The sequence below is a fragment of the Polypterus senegalus genome, chromosome 9 (genome assembly GCF_016835505.1).
Source record: "Polypterus senegalus isolate Bchr_013 chromosome 9, ASM1683550v1, whole genome shotgun sequence".
NCBI classification, from domain to species: Eukaryota; Metazoa; Chordata; class Cladistia; order Polypteriformes; family Polypteridae; genus Polypterus; species Polypterus senegalus.
In genome coordinates, this window is record NC_053162.1 from 166,955,123 (window position 1) to 166,975,704 (window position 20,582).

Consider the following 20,582-nt stretch of genomic DNA (forward strand, 5'->3'; position numbering starts at 1 on the left):
CACACATTTCCACTTGTTGCCATGTTTTAGCGTGATTTCTACGCACGCCATTATGCATGAGGCCCCAGGTCTTTTTTTCTGTCCTAACCCATTGTGGGCTATTCTTGGCATTAATATCTAATGATAAACATGCATGTTTATACATTCTAAGGCATGTCCAGTTTATTTTAGTTCATAGATTTTATTTAGTTTTGTGTGTGCGTTTGGATATTTGAGTATTAAAACTGAGTTTTTTTTTTTTTTTTAATCTAGCAATGGAGGTTATGGACATATTAAAGGTTCGAGCAACAGATGAAAAAGTTAATGTGAGAAAATCAGCCTTGCAGGTAAAAAGTGTCTATTTTTTTAAAGTGTACATTTTTGTTATCAGTTGCCCAAACCCACAACATTAACGTCTTGAATCACAATTTATTTTGCCCTCAGCTCTTGTTCCTCTTCCTTACATTTTCCATTATAGGTGCTTACTAATATTTTGAAGTTTGGTATTGCATCATGTTGCCCTGAGGACCTTTCCATATTACAGGATCGATGCAGAGATCCTGCAGTTTCGGTCAGAAAACAAGCTTTACTTTGCCTCACTGACCTGCTTTTGGTGAGTTGTTTGCAAATATGTTATCCTGGAAAGATGTACCTTTGCATATGAAATGACATATTCTATCATTCACTATTTTAGACTCATTCAACCAACAGTGTAGTGCAGAAAGCGTGGCTTTCTGGTGTGGTCCCTGTGGTGCTTGACAGTGAAACCTCAGTTCAAGAAAAAGCATTGGAATGTCTAGAGCAGTTAATCTTGCAGCACATCAGAAACTACAGCATACAGTTTGAGAATGACCCCCATCAAAAACTAGCCTGGGATCTTTTGTCACTTCTTAGTGGTGAAAACCAAGACCTGTGGTAAGAAATTGTTAGTACTGAAACCAAAAAAATGTCAATAATTCAGACTTTTATACCGTACAGTAGGTGAGCACATTTAATTTGATTTGGACATCTGCTTCATTTATCTTTCTCATTTATCATTTTCTTTATCTTTGAGTATATAAAATTACCTGACATGATTACATCTCTAATTTTTTTTTTCCCCTCTGTGGTTACTACTTATGCATACTTAAAATATCTTTGTAAGCAGCTGTTTTATACCCTGCAAACAGAGCTTGAATACTGCTTTATAAGCTAGCATAAATACTTAATATTTTCAATTTTGTAAACTGATATTCTGTGCTTTTGAGATGATCAAGATGCTTTGTTAAAGAAGCTGAACGCATGGTAGTTTACAGAGTGATGTCACTTTGCACAGCTCTGGGGAGCTAAGAGATTATGCTTAAGGGTGCTTTACTTTCAACCTTGTGTAGCATTCAGAGACTGCACTAATTTTTGGTTTCATTTTTGCAATTTAATTTTCAATTCATTTAAATATTTGAAGTGCTTCTCACTTTTGAAGTCTCCACTGTATACAAAGAGAAAATTATTTATAAATACAAATCTGTCTCTCTTTCGAAAGTCGCTACCTCAGTAAAGCCTTTGCCATTTGGTCCAAGAAAGAGAGATTTTCATCGTCCTTCATCAATAGTCTCATCTCTCACACGGAGACAGATCACTCAAGTGCTGCTTGGATGCTGTTAGCCAAAGTGGCAGGTTCAGCTCCTAAGCTTAATTATGGCAAACTGCTAGAAGCCTGGGATGATATTGTGAGGTAAGTAGAAGTTTTTTTATTAGTTTTCTGGATTGTTCAATTAAATTTTGCTTATTCTTAGGTGCACATAACTGTAAGTGTGACTTTTTTTTTTGCTTAATTTGCTAATGTTTATATATTAAATTTTTGCTATTTTAAAATATATTTTTTTTAATTTTATTTGCATCTAACCTTATTTGGTATGGGGACAGTGAAAAAGAAGTGCTTTCTAGTACGACTTGCCATATTTTGTGTGTTATTGGGCACATTGCTAAACATCTCAACGATGACACCAAAAGTCGTCTAATTGGTATGTGGATTTTTGATCTGTATTAGTTTTCATAAAAATATTTATTAATTTATTTTTTAATCACATGGATAAAGCAGTTTTCCATCTTTTAAAAATGACCAGGAAGCATGCACTTCCTCCAGCTGTGTAATTTGTGCTTGACTTATTTGATTCTGGGTGTTATTTTAAGCTCCTCCTTCCTTGTTCCACTTTGGGCAATAGAAATATTGGGTAGTAATTGACACAACCATCAAATACTAGCCTGCTTTATAAATTGGTTTAAAATTGAGGCTGGATTCTTTTTCTGTAGTTTGTTCTTTTTTTCTTTTATGTGAGCTTTGACATTTTGCCTAAAATACTGATTATGCTGTTTCACCAGATGATATAAAGAAGTGCATCCTGTCTTTCCGTGCTCCTCTAGTAGTGATCAGTGCTGCTGTGGATTCCCTACATAAATTGGGAAAGAGTGAGTCCTCGGAAGAGACCCAGGTAAGCTAGGGGTGTTGGATGCAAATGGTTTGGTCTGACTTCTTGGAATTGGGGTGTGTGTGTGTGTTTTTCTCCCCCCATCCAGCATATATGTATATGTAGCCAACTTTGAAACTGGCTTATGGTGTATTCAGCAGTACTTTAGTAAATAATGAAGAGCCAGTGCTTGTTATAGTTGAGTAGTACAGAAGAGAAATTGAATGTCTACAGAATCAGACTCGTTGCCTAACAGAACTTTTTATTATCCTGACACTTCTAAGAAGTGGGGTGAAATAAAGAGTTATGTGTTGGTTTGTAGATTTAGAATTTGTCAATAACTGCTTAAATTTATACAATGGCCATTTTCCTAAAGACAGATATTTTTTGGTTCATTGTTTACTTTAATCCTTCTTGCTGTGGGCGAGTATGGGAGTATGTGTTAGTTTATAGCCAAAGATACTATGGTGTCCCCATCCCTAATTGATTCTTGACGTGTGCTGGTGTGTTAGAATAGTTTATGGCTGAAACTGGATTATGTGGGTTCATCAAATGGATGGTTGGAGGTGTAGGGTATTCTGTGAAAAAGCACATGACAATGTCTACTCCCTTATGCTTTTATAAACCGTTTACTCTGAAGTAAATAGACAAGATTCAGCTGTTAATGAATGCAATGTTAAGGACATATTTTTTTACCTGTTTAAAATGAGATTCACGTCTAAAATCTGCTTAAGAAGGAAACACGTAAAATAAAAAAAAAATTAATCGGGTCACTTTGCTCCTTGCCTTGAAAACAAGGCATTCGTACACTAAGAGAAAACCTAGTGCCTGAGCAAGAAATTGGACATAATAACTAGAAAGTGTTCAGAAGCATTTACTACCCACTGATTTTTTTTTTTCCCCATCTCCTACCCCTTTCTGAATCCACTTGTGTTAGATTTATTGGTAGGTGCTTCTGCAGTTAAACTCTGTATGTATTTTAGTAACCGACTCCAATGCATCTTCCCTGTTGGGTTTTATTTTGCAGACCTTTCTGAATGAGCATTGTGGTGAGATCCTCTCGGTTTGCAGTTCTTATCTTTCAAGTATCATTCTTTGCGAGGATGGTGTGGAGCACATTGACGAAGACTTAGTGGTAAGCATATGCTTTATTGTAGATTTCAGGTTGCTTGATTTCTATTGATGACTAAGAATCCTCATTGGGTTTGTTTATTTTATTTTGGCAGGTTACCCACTTGTTCACTTTGGGAGAAGCTGCACTGCTGTGTCCTGCAAAAGTAGACAAGCGTATTTTCCTCCTAGTGCAATCAATCCTGGCATCTAATGTCAATCTGGATGCTGGTAAGACAGGAGATGCATGACTGTTGTGTGGATAGCATTCATCTTTTATAATAGTATTGTTGTTTTGTGACCATCTAAGACTGCTCAGAATCCAGTATGCGTTGAGATTGTTATCAGAGACATGTTTTATGGTTTGCATTATTTTTCATTGTAGTTTTGGGCATTGACTACTTGTTGTGGATCCTGTAAAATTTTATTTATAATGTAAAAATTATTTTGTATGAGTACCATTTTAAATTAATACTGTATTTAAGAATTTTGAGTGTCAGAACAAAACCTTCTGACCAGAAATGTTTTAAAAAGTAGTCTTGGCCACATTCTGAATTGGGGTAGCACTTGGTGAGATTTCCAATTGACGGTATATCCTGAGATGATATAATAGATGTAAAAATGTGCACATTGGACAACCTAGCCTTCAAGCAGTCCTCGGTTCTTTTCTGAGTCTATACATTATCATTCTTTTAGCTCCATTCAGCTTGTCCCAGGATAATGATAAAACCTTTAGTTATCTCCTTTTGCATTTTTCTAGCACCAACCTCTGTCTCTACCGATTTAAGCTTTGTTTGCAAATGAAGTATTCTTTAGATTAGAGCTTAGAAAGAATTAATACACATGTTACCTTAGTCTCCAGTGACATGCAAAGCAGTTTGCAATGCCCCATATACATTTGAAATCTCATTTGATACTGTTTAGCAATGTTGTACAACTCCACATAGCACACAGTTCTGTGGATATGCTGGTTATATGAACATTGTCCATGCATACATCTTTACACCTGGTTAATCCAGCAGAGGGTTTTGGGGGAGCCAGAACCTATTCCTAGAGCACTTGTTGAAACTTAAGGCTAGGCTTCAATGGGGAACCATCAATTGTAGGGCTCAATGGCTCATAATTCCACACTTGCATCGGACTAGTTTAGTCTTATAATCCACCTATTGTGTACAATTCACCTATTTGGGATGCTGTAGTTACTTATAGTGTGAATCAGATTATTGCATTTTGCCAGTTTACTTGTATATGATGAATGGAGGTAATGTTATGTACTTTTCTTTCTTTGTAATGTTGTCGGGGGCAAATATGGTATTTGGGACTTTATGATATGCTTTAACAATAGAGGTAATGTTAAAATTAGTGCAGTTGTTTTTAAAAACTAGAACTAAAAATGCTTACTGAACAGTATGGGTGCTATTTTAAATCTGTCTATAATACAAAGTTAAGTTAACTAATAATTATATTAAAAAAACAAAGGATTTTTAATCACGTTTAAGTCCCTTCTTTGCCTATTTATTTCTATAGTTTTTCTTCTCCTGTGTTATGGGAAAGCCTTCATTGTGGTGTTAAGGTTGATAAAGTTGTCTTGTGTTTTGGTCAGATGCCTCCGTGGATACAGAGGAGGGTATACCAGCCTCACAGCCACTTTCTCAATTCAAGACTTCTTCTATGCCCACTACAGTGAGGGCACATGCTTTCATCACATTGGGTTTGTATAGCTTAGCTGCTCTTTTGGTTTTAGATGTAGGATTAAAGTACTACTAAATTTATAGCCGAGCGAGTCTACTAAGAAAAGTCTGGCTTGCACTTTCTTCCAAAAGCTGCTTAGACAAAAGTCTTCCACGCTGAACCGTTTACTTTGCTGTTAGCAGGCCGATTGATGACTGATTAGCTTGTTCCTGTGAATACTTTCCAGTCTTTTATTTGTGGTGCATTGATAAAGAAAGATACATTTACCCTACCACTGGTATATTAATAGTGAAAATGTTAAAAACAAAGATGTAAAAGATTACTGGAGCACTCTGCAATGTACACTCTTTCACTGCTGTCTTCATGAAGCAGCATTTTTCCATTGAACGGATTGAAACATGCAGCAATAATATTACAGGTTTGACAAAGAAGAATTAAAGGATTTGAACCAAAATTTGATCTGTGTAAAGCAAGAAGCTTGATGATTAGAATAACCTGTGCACCCATGTTACCATTTAAAAATGTAACTGTTGCCCATTTTGCTGCAGGTAAGCTCTGTTTACAGCATGAAGAACTTGCTAAGAAGTGCATTCCGGCATTGGCTCGTGAGCTGGAAGTGTGCGAGGAAATCCCCATCCGTAATAACGTTATCATTGTGATGTGTGACCTGTGTGTGCGTTACACTACTATGGTTGACCGCTATATACCCAACGTTTCTGTGAATCTGAAGGACAATGATCCTTTCATCCGCAAGCAAACCCTCATTATGCTCACCAATCTTCTTCAGGTATATCTTTGTCTATTTGTCTTTCTGCTCACATGGTGCTTTTTTTCTGCCTGACATTAAAGGTCTGCTGGTTCTGCTTTTCATAAATGGGGGATTATTTGCACAAGGTGCTTACTTTAATGATACTGTGAATAAAGAATGAGGGTTTTGAGGAACTGAAACTTGGAAGCCGGGTTAATTTAGTGACCTTCTAGATTTAAAATCTTCCATTTTACTTGAGAACAACAGCACTTTAGAAAAATATTAATGTGAAAAGGCCATTCAACTCATAAAGGCTTATCAGTCCTATACTGTATGCTTAATTTCTCATAAGTAACAACAAGACGAGTTTTGAAGGTCCCTAAACTCATACTCTCTGCCACACTAGGTAGAAAGTTTTTCTTTATGCAGGGAACCACAGACACTTGGAATAAATTACCATGGAATAAATTGCCAAAGTTTTGTGTGAAATTTACTCCTGACAAGTTTCCGTCTTTGTCCTTATGTGGTTGTAAAAAAAACTGTCCTTAAAGTGGTAGCCTAGAACCACTGTTTTATTTTTTTTTTGTACTCTTCATTCATGTCGCCTTTTAATCTCTGTTTTGTTAAACTGAAATGAACCAACTCATTCTTCTTTGGACTTTCTCTAGCGCTGCTACTTCATTTTTGTAGTTTAGAAAACAAAGCTGTACGCGGTTTGGTAGATGAGACATCACTACTGTGTTGTTCTGCTTAAGCATAACCTCCCTTGACATGTACTTCTGCACATTGTACTATGTAACCTAACATTCTGTCCACCTTCTTAATGGCATCTGTCCACTGTCTGGATATAGATACCATATAGGTTGTGAGCAGTCTACTATGGCTGTTGGGTACGACTCATAAGGTGCAATTTCATTGCGTATTCAAATCTAACATTTCGATTTCCTATGTGTAATACATTACATTTACTTGCCTTACATTTCTTCATCTGCAAATCTGCCAAAGCCTGTGCGCTCTTCAGGTACCAATTTAAGGATTCATGTGGTTCTGCTTTGTCCGTCATTCTTACCTAGTTTAGTATCATCTGCAGACTTAACTATGTATGTATGTATGATTTTTTTTTTTTTTTAAGTTATTTAAAAGTTGTTAATGTTAAAAAGAGCATCGGCACCAGTGCTGCTTGTGTGTAGAATTCAATGAACTAAAAACAGCTGTTGGCGGTTGAAATATGACTTGTGTGCTTTCACATTTTAATTATACTAATGAATGTTAAAGCCAAACGAATAACACAAATTCTTTGTTTCCAGTTTCATATTTAGCAATAAAGTATGCTCTTTCCTTTGTCCTATTAACTGCGCGTTTTGGCAGTTATGCATCTCTTTTAATGCAGTACATGTCAAATTGATGTGCCTTGTCTTTGAAGCAGTAAAGTTTTATCTTGGTATTAACAAATTGAGCAATTGCCAGCATAGAAAGCCAAACAGCCTCTTCATTTGAATCTTGCCTTGATGTTTACTTTTTGCAACTGTTCTTAGGCTTGTCAGACCTCCCACATCCCACAATCCTATATGTGTAATTGTAGATGCGTGCAAGGTGGGACCTACACCAACCCTGAACTGTGTATGTCTGTTACAAAATGGATGAATGCTTGGACTGTTGGACATTAGTTGTGCTTAATGCAATCGGAGAATGAACACAAAGCCTCTGTTCATTTATTGGTACTGTGTTGGACTCTGTATTAAAATGTGCTTAATGTTGTTAGTTTCTTATTTCCTCTAACAAATGTGTGTCAATACAAGTTAAACAATTACACCTCTTCTGATCTATAATGTTATTTTGCTCTCACGGCACTCTCAAAACGGTTTCTGAACTAATTCTATAATGGGATAAAAGTAGCAATAATGTGAGCTGGTGTGTTTTCTTTTTTTTTTTTTTACCAAGTACAATTTCTGCACTTGTGGTTTCAAATTTTCCTGCACAGACACAAGGTTTTTCCAGACATGACTTTTGCTGGTTTTCTTTTCGACATGCAGTTGATGCAGTGCTGTATCATCACCAAAATGAGTGATTTTTATGTGTAGTTTTTATCATGTATTATTGTGCCTTCTGGGTTTATTTTTCTAATTGCAGTTACGTATGAGTGCAGTATGTACTTTCTTGGTAATAATGATACTGTGAAAAATCTAGTACAGGTATCTTTTCAGGACTTTGATATCGAATTAATACCAAAATGACTGGTTCTTGTGATGCCCCTAGTGCTAGCTGTATATAATTTTTGTGCTGTTCTAATTAGTCTGTATGCATGATGGCAGATTTTTGAATATGCCAATATTTTCTGCTTTTTCAACAGGAAGAGTTTGTCAAGTGGAAAGGCTCATTATTCTTCCGGTTTGTCAGTGTGCTTGTTGACCCTGATCCCAGCATTGCCAGGTATGTGTACAGTTTCCGGTTTCATTATTATTTAAATGACTTTGTTTTTGAAGAGATTCAGAATCAGCTTTATTGGCCAAGTATATATACACATACAAGGAATTGGACTTCGGTTTTACCTTGCTCTCTGTGCATGTGTATGCGTGTATAGATTATATACACACCATTTCAGTACAATGGATGATAGTTATTGACTGGTTTATTGCACAAATATTTTCTCTGATGCTGTGAGATTAACTTGAGTGTTCATAAAAGTGATAGCCTGTGGAAAGAAACTGCTCATGTGTCTGGTAGTTTTGGCGTACAGTGCTCTGTAGCGCCTACCAGAGGGAAGTAATTGAAAAAGATTATGACCAGGGTGTAATGGATCTGCAATGATGTTTTCTGCCCGTTTCCTGACTCGAGATCTGTATAGGACCTGAATGGAGGGCAGATCAGCACCAATGATTTTTTCTGCAGTCCTGACTGTCTGTTGTAGTCTGTTTCTGTCCTGTTTTGTGGCCGAACCAAACCAGACTATGATGGACGAGCAGAGAACAGACTGGATTACTGCAGAGTAAAATTGGATGGGAAGAGCCTGAGGCAGGTTGAACTTCCTGAGCTGACGCAGGACGTACAACCTCTGCTGTGCCTTTTTGATAATTGTGTCTATATTTTGTGCCCACTTCAGGTCCTGGGAGATTATGGATCCCAGAAACCTAAAGTTTTCCATGACAGACACAGTACTGTTGAGTAGTATGAGAGGGGCCAACACTGGGGGGAGTCCAATTAATTTTAATTTACATAGCGTAGCAGAAAATTTGTCCTCTGATATTTACTTGGCTGTTAGAAAAAAATCCAATTTAAGCAGTATTGTGATGAAATCTATGTCTCAGAAAAACTTTAATAATAACAGATTCGGAGCAATCTTGTCAGTATGTGCTTTCAGTGTTTTCCTGTTTGTCTCATTTCAGTCTTGGAGAGTTTTGCTTAGTCCACCTTCTGCTGAAGAGGAACCCCATTATGTTCTCACAGCACTTCATTGAGTGCATTTTCCATTTCAATAATTATGAAAAACATGACAAGTACAATAAATTCAAGCAGACACAGAGGTGCGGGTGATAAGGAAGTATCTAGTCACTGCTCTTCCATTCTTCTCTATGTAACAAAGTTTATTTCTTATTTTTTATTATTTATATTTATTTGTTAACAGAGAGAAGACCATGTTTTCTTTGCAAGGAGCCAAAAACAAAGAGAGGCGCATGAAGATTTACAAGTTCCTGCTGGAGCACTTCACTGATGAACAAAGGTTTAGCATCACCTCCAAAATCTGCCACAACGTCCTTGGTAAACATGAACGTGCAGACAGTGGGGCAGGAGACTTCTTTTCTGCAGTGTGTGAGGTGTTGTATGTCATTTTCTGCCTCTTCTATTGGCAGCTTGTTTTGTGGATGGTCTTCTTCCACTGGACTCCGAAGGCGGTGACCTGCTGTCAGACACATTTGAGGTTCTTGGCTCGAAAGAGATTAAACTGTCTGTGATGAGGTCCAAGCCAGGGGAAGACGGCCAAGGGGATGACGATGAGATGGCAATGGCTAATGCTGTTATGGAAGTAGCCCAGAAGAAGCTCATTTCACACGTTAGTAAACACAGTCCACATTTCTCGGCCACTCTGCCTCTTATCTATGTAGGGAAAGATTTCTCAAGCTTAAAATAACCCAACCTTTACACAAATAAGGCTTAGGAAGCTATTAGTTTTCTTGTAGATCGTATTCGTTAGATGCACATCAGTAACACCTCTCTGTGGATAAACCAATTACTTGAATGTTTCAAATGCCTAAAATAGAGTGCAGTTAAATTTAAGGTAGTCTTGAGCTGCACAGTGTCAGGTTTTTCACATTTTTGCATTAAATTGCAGGTTCAGAAGAAGAATTTCATTGAGAATGTTATTCCCATTATTATTGTGTTGAAAGGCATGCTGGAGGAGAAACGGATTCCAGCTCTACGAGACCTCATGAGCTATCTGCGGGTAAGAAATAAGGAAGTTTTATATTTAAAGTATCTTTTATTAACACTAGAACCTGACCATTGGGATGAGAAGAGGCAACATACAGTATACTAGCCATGGTAATACAATAATTTAAAAGAAATATATTTGCTGTCTTTCCCATATTCTATGTGTATTTTCAGCCCCTTTCCTGTGTGTGTGTGAACCTTTCTTCACTGGCATCCTCCTTCTCAAGTTAATTCCTGTAAAGTCTGCTTCTCGGACTCTTGTCATTATTTTCAAGGTACCTTTCTGGCGGAGTAGTGGCTCTGAGGCTAGGGATCTGCTCCAGTAGGTTGCTGGTTCAAATCCCATAAACAGCAGAAGTGACACTGCTCGGTTGGGCCCCTGAGCAAGGCCCTTAACCTGTGGTGGCTCTGTCCCGGGTATGACGTGAATCTGCATCCAGCCCAGCAAGCAGGTCCTCGAACTTGCAGGATTGGCACATCTGCCAGCGTGGTGCTGAGGTGTCACCCGTTGCAGCACTTGGATCTCAACCCGGGTGGTTCGCCATGTTGTGGGTGTCGCAATGCAGTGTAATTGGCGCATGCTCCCAACCTTTCTCACCACCTGTCCCATTTTACACTTTTCGTTTTTTCCATCCTCGTATGTCTCACATTAACTTTTTTGTTGCATCACCAAAGCCAAACCGACCAATCAGATTGTTCTGGGGGACTGAACACACATACCTTAGTTTATTATATAGAAGATAAAATATTTAATATGTATGTATACACACACACTTGCAGTGTCATGAAATTATTTGAACCTTCTTGATTTCCTTTTTTATTGTAAATGTTTGTCTTCAACCACTATCAATATCTAATATTTGATGACATATTTTCAACAGGGGCACAGTGCCCAGCACAGCATTTTATTGGTATTGGTCTAACTCTCTCTGTGTCTAGGGTGAGACCCTGTGTTATGTGGAATATAAAATATCCGCAGCATTTGAAAAAGTTGTATATCCAAACACCACAATGCTCATCTAACCACTTATTAGTGTTGTTGTAAAATATAATAATGCTAATCACAGGATGTGCAAGTAAAAATTTCCCTGTACTCTATAGTAGTGTTGCATGATATCCTTGAAGTACCGAAATACGAGTACCGACCCAATTTTTAAATCGGTACTTTTCCAGCCTTATGGTAATTTTGGTATTGGAAGTTAAAGTTTGCGTGCCAGCATCATGTGGCACCCTGTACATGTTCATCCATATCTTCAAAACAAAAATAGCATAATCATGCACTTAAAACTTCAAGAGGGAAATAGCCCTACATCTGGCTCTGCTCCATGTTATGATATGCACATATCAGTGATCTTGAAACTCCGAGGTTGAGCTCTCCATTATTGGCTTTGGTATTGTTTTGGTACTGGTACCGACATCCAAAGGTTTGTATTGGTACCAGATTCTATATTTTTATATCGAGCCAACATGACTCTGTACACGTGACAATACCACTACATCTGCTGCTGCTATTACTACTAAAGGGTATCATGAAATTCTTATGTGCTTGTCCGACCAACATGCAGCATGTTGTCAACTCTCATCCTAGAGGCATTTTGGTCTGTTTTATTGGGGTTGATGGCCTAAAATGTGGGCTGTGATTTGAGCTTAACTTGGAAAACACTAGCTCTGCCAGCTTCATCACTGTTGCCCACTGACTGTTAGATGCTCTTAATCTTCCCATTTATAAAAACTGCCGATGTCAAAGTTTAAGAAGCTGAAAAGAATTTGATATTTCTGTTAAATGATTTGGTATTAAGCACAACTACACATTGTTTAACTAACAGTGGCTTTTCAGTCTGTCTCATCTCACTTAGTTTACACAGGACATTTTTTTTTTTCTGTTTTCTTAATATACAGAGACTCCCAATCCGTATGGCTTGATAGAAATATTCAGCAGTCATGTCACAAATTAGGTCAGTCTTGGAGTTAAAGGGGAAATAAATGGCCGAATTCCAGGAACTGCCCTAAACCTTAGATGCGAGATCCTTTTGAACAGCCTCATTTTATCAGAGCCCAGAGAGGATGAGTTCCTAGCCTCATCTTGGTAGCTCCTCTTCGCATTTAGTTGTCGCCATTTCTTCTGAAGATGCCAGAGGAAGTGGTCGCCATTGGTGGTGGTGGTGGTTGTGGTGCTGCTGTAATTCTAGAAGTACAAAGTTCTTTAGAGGATTGAGTGAATACATTTGGTGTTTTGTTTGTTTATGATCTGAACAAAGCAAGACCCACAGCCAGATCTCCCAGATGTCTTTGCCTTACCCTGTCCAGTTTGCTCACTGCTGCTGCTGTTCTGAGTGGTCATCTCTTGGGGATGTTGTATATGATTGTTCATTTCAGAGCTCCTGTATTAAATAGAACCACTCTCTATGTTGATATTTCTAATTTACATCAAGATCGGCTTGTCCTCAAAATACTGGAAGCTTTCTAGATGTCTCTTTATATTAAATGAGAGGCTAACTTAGATACAGTGTGTCCTAGAGATGGCTAATCCATCTAGGGGGGGGTAGCATTATGTCATGGACAAGATGGTCAATCGTGCCTGCCTGATTTGCTCTCTTCCTCTTTAATTAAAGGAGATGATGCAGGATTACCGAAATGAGATCCAAGACTTTTTCACAGCAGACAAGCAACTGGCAGCTGAGCTGGAGTATGACATGAAGAAGTACGAGGAGCAGCTGGAGAAGGAGAGACAGCAGGAAGAAGAAAACATGGCTTCCGCACCAGAGCCAGACGCGGATGCTACTGCTGGTACTGCAGCTGCCATTCCCAAAACCCCTCTGGTAAGACTGGGAAGAGTATGGGGTGAGAGTAAAGACCTGCTAGAACAACACATCATGCCATCTTTTCATCAGAGCCATGAGAATGGCCATTCTTCATTCAGAATACATTTTCTAGATTTTCTCCTTGAACTAATGTGGTTTTCCATGTTTTTCTTTAATTTAGCCAGTAGACTACATTGATTTGTTTATAAATCTAATACATAAAGACATTTTGGAATTTTATTTCTCTTTTTATCCTGATCCAGGTTCCACTCTGATTCTCTGACACTTAAATTGTTGTGACCATGGCATTATGATGTAGTGTATCTTTTGGGCTAGAAGTTCATTGTTGGTATTTTTTTTATTTTTAGCCTCCAGTTCAGGATTCACCAGCTGTATTGGTGCCCAGGGATGTCTGCGTAACGCCAGACTCCAGGAGCTTGGTTCAGCAGCTTGAGAACAAATCCCCACATACCCTTCCCCGTGCCTTACCACAGCCACTGCGGGTCACGGCTCTGTTGTCTCGGGCCAGGTGGGTATGGCATATTTTAAAATATAGTTTCTGTTTATGTACTTAAATAAATCGGCAAAGTTTTTCCTCCATAGGCCAAAGTCACTGAGCACAGATGCCATCTTGAATTCAGCTAGGAAGATGACAGAAAGTATTAAAAAACAAAGGAGCCAAAGCATTGGTGCAGGTGGCCACATTCCTTACAAAGAAAACCCAGATGTAAATGAAGCAGGTATGAAAAGATATATAAAGAAAACCGAAGTAGAGTCCGAAAAGCTGCTAAGCAAACCTCTGTGCAAAAGAATCTCATACAAGCTCACCCCTTAACTTCAAGGGCTACCTTCTAATAAATCCCCCTCTGGTCTCCTTTCAGGATCCCTGCAGGACCAGTCTGCAAGCAGCCAGTCATCTGTTCACATGAGGGCGATCAGTACCCCAGAATGTAAGTGTGCATGCAAGGTTTGGGCATTTTCCACTTTAACCACTAGGTGGCAGTAGTGACTTGGCAGATCTGCAGTATTTTACAAATTTAGAAACCTGCATGCTGCTGCCCCGACCTTACAGTATCATCTTTATCTTTCTTACAGCAACAATTAATAATGTGACGTTTGGAGTGGGAGTGAGTTACATCTGTAGTTCAAAGTCATTTTCAAAGTCGTCAGTACATGGTGAGTGGTTTTCAGAGATAGTATGATGACCAGAAAGGTCAGGGGATCACTTCAAAGTGCTATTCTCATGTATTAAAATGTTACATGTTTTGTTGAATGGTACAAACTGAACCACCTGCAGCTTAACATCAGAAAACGGGCAAAGGAAATAATCAGATTTCAGGAGGGTCAAGACTGCCTTTTCATTAGTTCTTATTGACGGTGAGGTGGTGGGGACATATACTGTAAATACATTGGGGTCTATCTGAACGACTTGGTTGGTGTCCCACCACAGAGGCTGCATCCAAGAATGATGAGAGTCGTCTCTATTTTCTGAGGAGGTATGAGGTCGTTTGGTGCATGTCTTCTACCAATATGTAATGGAAAGTGCTGAAGAAATGACTTTAGTGCAGCTGATGCTAACAAAATGATTAAAAAGGCAGGTTCAGTCTTGGGAGTCATGCTGGACTCACTGGAGGAAGTGGTAGAACAAGAAGTCACTCAGGAGGCTGCTTACTGACCTGCACAGTGACTCTCGTCTTCTCTGTGACGTCCTGGCTAAACAGAGGAGCACATTCAGTTCTAGACCGACACATGTGCATTGCTCCAAGGAGTTCTACCTGAGCTGACCCAACAGGATCTATAAATGACTCCCCAAATGGCTAAGGTGGTGGTGATCCCAGTGTGCTGAATTGGTCTAGCAGACATCTTAATGATGCTATGTGCGTTTTACTGTGCTAGTGACTGACAACAGCGGACTGTGAAATTGTAACTGATATGCATGTGCAAATCACTTTACGCTTAGTGAACATATACACTTTATTATACTTAAATATATAATAAGAATGATCTGTATTTGTGTTTTGTCTTCTGCTATAACCCTGTAATTTCCTTCAGGATTAATAGTTTCTATCAATCTGTTTAAACTTACGACTATCCTCCCACACACTTCCCTTTTACTAATCTTGTCTTCTTATTTAGGAGATGGGCAAAGTTCAGAGAAAAGCAAAAAAGAAATTCTCTGTCTGCAGTCACCCGACAAACCGTAAGTTCAATGGCTTTGTTTACTCTCTCTTTTTATTTTTTTAGTTGAATGACATTAAGGCATATGAACGTTACTTCTAGAGATTGCAATGTGGTGCTATCCACAGCTGATTTGATGGCTGAAAGGCTCTTATGTCTCGTGATATTGGCAATGCTTCACACTTGTAACATGTGGCTCCTCTGTCCTTGCAGGTCCCCACGGCCACAGCAGTGGAACATTGAATCGCCATTACCTCAAAGGCAGCTGACCAGAAGCACAAGAAAGAAAACTCCTTTAAGGCCAACAAACTGAAATCCAAGTATTTTTAGTTTTTCTTTTCTGTATATGCAAGCCTTTCATGTTGTATTGAATATTCTGTCTAAATAATCACAGCTGGCAAGCCTTTAAAGCACCTTACAGTTTTTTTGGAAACCTGGCCAACCTCTCTTCGCACACCTGCCATTCTGCATGTTAGTAAGCCTGTTTGTAAATTATTTTGACTATAACTACTTTCTCAGAATAATAATAATAAAAACATTACAAGTGAAAATTTTTCTTTTTTATTCACAAACATAGAAATTTCTTTTTGAATTCACACTGTTTATACAAGGGTTTCTTTTTGCAAATAATCCAAGAATAAAAAGAAATCTGAAAATTGATCACACCATAACATCTTCGTTGTCAAAGTAAAAAGACTTGAATAAATTAAACATAATAATACTGCTAAGTCATCTCCCAATGACATTCATATAGCATTAGATGAGGATCTGTGAAGTGAAAAATTAATGCAAGGCTTTCCGACATGAGAACAAAAGGAGCTGTGGGTGACTGGTAGGAAGGAAGGTGGGTGTCTCAAGTTAAGGCTTTGTGCAGTGGCAGCGGTGTTGTATGGACAGCTGAGTGACTGGCTGTGATCTTTGTAAAGTAAAGGTGAAAATATTTTTTTTAATTTGGCCCCTAGTACATAATTGCTGCTATTTTTTTTTTTTTTCTGTATATATTTTTATTTAGGCACTAATGTCTTATAAAAGTAAATACTTATTCTATCAAAAAGTTGAAAACTTTTTACAATCTAGGCTAAAAAATAAAAATCTACCTGAAAACGGCAGGCTTTATACAAAGTAAATTGTGGTAGATATGTATCAGGGTGGAAAACAAAATACCAAGATGCATTCCTAGATCTAACGTTAACACATAATTTGTTCTTTTAATTTAAAATAATGTAGTATCACCTCAAAAGATGGGTGATCATTAAGTACAGTGTATGTCACAGTATGAACTCCTCCTGTGGATTTGGTCAGTGCTACACTGCTTTTACAGGCCTGCTGAGCTTAGGTGGCGAGTTATAGCAAATGGACAAGGCCGTGCAAGTCAGCATTGCACCCTGGCACCTCCACTAATAACCGGACCGCCCTTTGTTAAAAGCTTGTCTTAGCCTTTAAAGTCGGGCAGAGAGAAAAAAGGCACCAAGGTTGTTCTTTTAGGGCCACTTGAATGGCAGGTAACTCTGAAACTGAACTGATGCAAGCAGTCGCTTTGTAAGAGGAGAAGGTGACTTGATCTCAGTCACCCGCGTTCCAAAACCTGTATCTTCAATATTAATACTAATTTTACGACAATTGCATGAGGAAGAAAAGTAGCAGTCCTAAGAATAGGCAAGGGGTATGTTTGTTCTTAAAAGTAGACAAACGTTTTCATATTCTGAAAACAGAATGCGGATATTGAATATTTATATATAAAAAAATGTAAGCACTGACTCATCTCCACGTGGCCTCCTTCATGTGCCCCGACAGTCATTAAACAAGTGGTGAGATGTCTGATATGCTTGCTGAAGGCTGGCGTGGACAGCAGTGGCGCCTCATGCACAAAGAACAGCAGTCTGAGTTCAACAAGTGCAACTTTGGTGGCCAAACTACCCTGCATTTGACATTTTACAAAAATGGCCTCTAGTGTGTTAGTATGCTGTACACATATTAGAAAAGTAAAACTTTGTTGCTAGGCATAGTAAAAGCTACTTCAAAATAATTCATTTGATACTTGGTTGGTAGTGGTAGAAAGAGTTTTTGGTTTAAATCCATCTTTTCTTTTTACTATTCATATCTTGACAGTTTCACTTCATGTATTCCTTTTGTCTTCAATTCATTACACTGCTCGATTCTACTTTAAATTGTACGACAAAACGTCCTATAAATTATTTCCATTGTGGTGCTCACAAAGGAGTTCGCTATATGAAATTCATAATACACAAGTTAGCCCCTTCTGGCCCAAAATGTTCCCCTGGGGACTGAAGTCAATAATCGGGACCTCAAATTATTTCACAGAATTTTGTGAACTATTTTACAAATGGCCTTCAGAGATACTGGGGTGGGTGGTGAGGTTAGAGAAGACGGGGGTGGGGGTGGTGGGGAGTTGTGGATTGTCTGGTGATCTTGGCACAGGATGGCTGCTTATCACAAGAACTTTTCACCTTTGGCAAACTCAGGTCTTCAAGAAATCGCCTCTTACAGCGGCTCACTTGCAACGCAGTGTAGCCAACAAAGTTCAGCGAGGAGTAATTTTGGCCTCTTTAGAAGTTCTCTCCTCTCACTCCTGATTCATTTCCAGACCGGTCAAATAACAAATGATGACTTGTGTCTGAAATCTCCCTGGAACAGGAATAAAGCACAATTTTATACAGTTGACATAAAGCTCAGAATATTGAGGGAGTTGGTTATTGAAAACCTCACGCTTACCTCCTCATCACCACGGACAAAATCCACACCGTCTCCTTTTGTGGGGGGCTTGTAACTGCAATAAACCAAAAAGCCCCTGTTAGATTTTATGAAGCACAACACCACCTTAGTGGAATACCAGATGCTAGAAATAGCACTTTGAACTCCATTGACCAAAAAAAGAAAAAAATGATACATGAAATCACAGCGTGAAAGGCACTATATAAAACCATCCTAAATGTGACCTCTTGTTGAATTTGCATTGCACAGACAGGGTAGCGATTTTAAAATGTGCTTTTATGGTAAAGGTGCTGTTATTGAAAGAGCTGAAAGACCAAAACTGTTGGATGGTTCCAGTCAAACATTAAAATACAAAACCTTTATTTTTAAACTGGGCAGCATGGTGGCACAGTGGTCGGTGCTGCTGCCCCACTTGAATCCTGAAATTGGAATCTGTTGTCGGGCTGCTCTGTGTGTGGAGTTCACATGTTGCTTACCCAGTGTCTGCAATGTAGTGGGGGTGGTTTGGGGGGAGACACACAAGCACATGCAGGCTGTTTAACTAGAACTGTTATAGCCCAGCATATGACTGAGTGTGTGTGAGTAACCCATTCAGTGGGCCCAGCATTGACTCCTGTTTTACACTCAATGTTGTCAAAATAAGCTTTAGGAACAACAGACAAAAAAATGTAAAGTCCAATGCACTGATGATGCATTGCATTATTTATCATTTTGTTCATACTGTACCTGTATTTTTGAATTGTTTGTTTTCCAGTTCACTCAGCAGCTCATATAAAAGTCAGATTATGGAGTTTTGCGCACCGATGCCCAGTCATGCAAGAGAGAATAGTGATGCATCTAAGGATCGATACCCCAGAAAACTTTTAATTTATTTTCCTGAGTGACCCAATAATCTTAGTGTGGTTTCTGAGCGCATGTATATACTGTAAAGGATGAATGCGGACTGGCAATCTCGAGTGGGGTTGGTCAGTGAGACTGTTCCCGGCTGGGAGGACAGGACTGCCTTACGGAGCCAAGTGTTCTCCCAATACAATGGGTGGCAGTATTCCTCTGGTATAGCTTGTGTTACAACATCCACAACCCTGCATGGAAGTTGTAGTTCTGGTGGGCAGCACTGCTGGGGTCCTTGAGTGCGGCTACAGGAAGTCACTGGGGGCAGGCTCACCTGTCAGGGCAAAGTGTTTTCTTGATACGGTGCTGATGTGCCAGGAGTACTACCAGGTCTGGGTTAAAAGGGAGCAGTTCCCACCTTCCTAATTAGAGTCCAAGTCTAAAGTGGCATTGGTCAAAGCTCACTTGGGAGGCGTGTAAGAGAAGAATCATATTGCATGGTTTGGAAAAGAAGCAGCCTGTACAAAGTATTTTAATCCAAAGACACTGTTTGCTGAACAACTGTGTCTAAGGTTCAGGGTCGATGATGGCCTGTAGTGACCACAATATGGACTGTATACACTGTGTATTTAAAAAAAAAAAACTGGACGACGGTTCATAGTGGATTGATTTTTGTCTTTCCACTTCACTCCCATAAGCCCTTGATAACCAGGTGGCCATATGTGAGTAAACGGCCACTCAAACAATTCTGCAGGCCTACTGCTAGTGCAGCACCTGAGCCTTTGTTTTCTTGCACTTGATACTCACTTGCTGCTTGCCTGCTTCTTGCTCACAAAGTAGCCCCTTTTATATGCACAACAGATGCCAACTGTTATGGACACCAGGACGATCACAACCACCAGGACTCCGATGATGATCCCAACAATATCAATGTCATCTAGGCAAAGTGTAAACTAGAGTTAAGGATGGAGACAAATATTACAGGATAAGAAGTGCACAGTACGTGTAAGCTGATGAAGGAAGCCACTCTGTCTCAAACTAAAGATGCTTCACATGTTGGTTAAAAATTTAAAAGTTCACCCAGTAGCAAAACACTTTTCCCAAATTCCTCATTTCCATTGCTCAGCACTCCTCCAAATTTGCAGCTTCCACAACCAACCAGTAGAGGTCAGCATTAATGGGTTTATTTTAGAACTAACACACTTACAAACTTCCATCTTTTGTGAGCCACACCTAGCTGTGCCGGCTGGGTTTTGTGCCACACAGAAATACTCTCCAGCATCCACCTTCTTTACGGAGTGGAATTTCTGCGCAAGAGAGAGAAAGAAACAGAGAAAATGACATTGGTTAGCAGCAGGGACCGCCTCAGTAGGCTTTGTCCACTGTTTTAATATCTTATAGCTAGTGGTACTAGGGTGTTGTACCGTGTTAGCCATTATGAATGTAGGGAGAAGTCGAACAAAATTACACCTTTTATTAGCTAACTAAAAAGATTACACTATGCAAACTTTCAAGGCAACTCGGACCCCTTCTTCAGGCATGATTTAATGAACAAGGGGCCTGAGTTTTTTCGAAAGCTTGCATATTGTAATCGTTTTAGTTGGCCAATAAAAGGGTCGTTTTGCTTGACTTCTAGCAAGT

The 20,582-nt window shown here is 39.0% G+C and overlaps 2 protein-coding genes across 2 annotated transcripts in view; one reads left to right on the plus strand and one right to left on the minus strand.

Annotated features, from left to right (window-relative positions):
• ncapd3 (non-SMC condensin II complex, subunit D3) overlaps nucleotides 1-16,032 on the plus strand; it is a 33,901-nt gene extending 17,869 nt beyond the window's left edge. The window contains exons 14-35 of the mRNA XM_039764158.1: nucleotides 253-326; nucleotides 458-592; nucleotides 674-894; nucleotides 1,499-1,690; nucleotides 1,882-1,979; nucleotides 2,338-2,447; nucleotides 3,451-3,558; nucleotides 3,650-3,764; nucleotides 5,137-5,244; nucleotides 5,774-6,012; nucleotides 8,324-8,403; nucleotides 9,357-9,494; nucleotides 9,596-9,729; nucleotides 9,822-10,021; nucleotides 10,301-10,411; nucleotides 13,011-13,217; nucleotides 13,568-13,728; nucleotides 13,803-13,939; nucleotides 14,081-14,149; nucleotides 14,295-14,375; nucleotides 15,336-15,399; nucleotides 15,591-16,032. Of these exons, the coding sequence (XP_039620092.1) occupies nucleotides 253-326; nucleotides 458-592; nucleotides 674-894; nucleotides 1,499-1,690; nucleotides 1,882-1,979; nucleotides 2,338-2,447; nucleotides 3,451-3,558; nucleotides 3,650-3,764; nucleotides 5,137-5,244; nucleotides 5,774-6,012; nucleotides 8,324-8,403; nucleotides 9,357-9,494; nucleotides 9,596-9,729; nucleotides 9,822-10,021; nucleotides 10,301-10,411; nucleotides 13,011-13,217; nucleotides 13,568-13,728; nucleotides 13,803-13,939; nucleotides 14,081-14,149; nucleotides 14,295-14,375; nucleotides 15,336-15,399; nucleotides 15,591-15,690 (2,882 nt within the window). The 3' untranslated portion in view covers nucleotides 15,691-16,032. The remainder of the gene's footprint in view (nucleotides 1-252; nucleotides 327-457; nucleotides 593-673; nucleotides 895-1,498; nucleotides 1,691-1,881; nucleotides 1,980-2,337; nucleotides 2,448-3,450; nucleotides 3,559-3,649; nucleotides 3,765-5,136; nucleotides 5,245-5,773; nucleotides 6,013-8,323; nucleotides 8,404-9,356; nucleotides 9,495-9,595; nucleotides 9,730-9,821; nucleotides 10,022-10,300; nucleotides 10,412-13,010; nucleotides 13,218-13,567; nucleotides 13,729-13,802; nucleotides 13,940-14,080; nucleotides 14,150-14,294; nucleotides 14,376-15,335; nucleotides 15,400-15,590) is intronic.
• A 323-nt stretch (nucleotides 16,033-16,355) lies between these two features.
• jam3a (junctional adhesion molecule 3a) overlaps nucleotides 16,356-20,582 on the minus strand; it is a 111,100-nt gene continuing 106,873 nt past the window's right edge. The window contains exons 6-9 of the mRNA XM_039764159.1: nucleotides 20,149-20,248; nucleotides 19,749-19,878; nucleotides 18,111-18,165; nucleotides 16,356-18,023 (exon numbers count right to left, since the gene is read on the minus strand). Of these exons, the coding sequence (XP_039620093.1) occupies nucleotides 17,988-18,023; nucleotides 18,111-18,165; nucleotides 19,749-19,878; nucleotides 20,149-20,248 (321 nt within the window). The 3' untranslated portion in view covers nucleotides 16,356-17,987. The remainder of the gene's footprint in view (nucleotides 18,024-18,110; nucleotides 18,166-19,748; nucleotides 19,879-20,148; nucleotides 20,249-20,582) is intronic.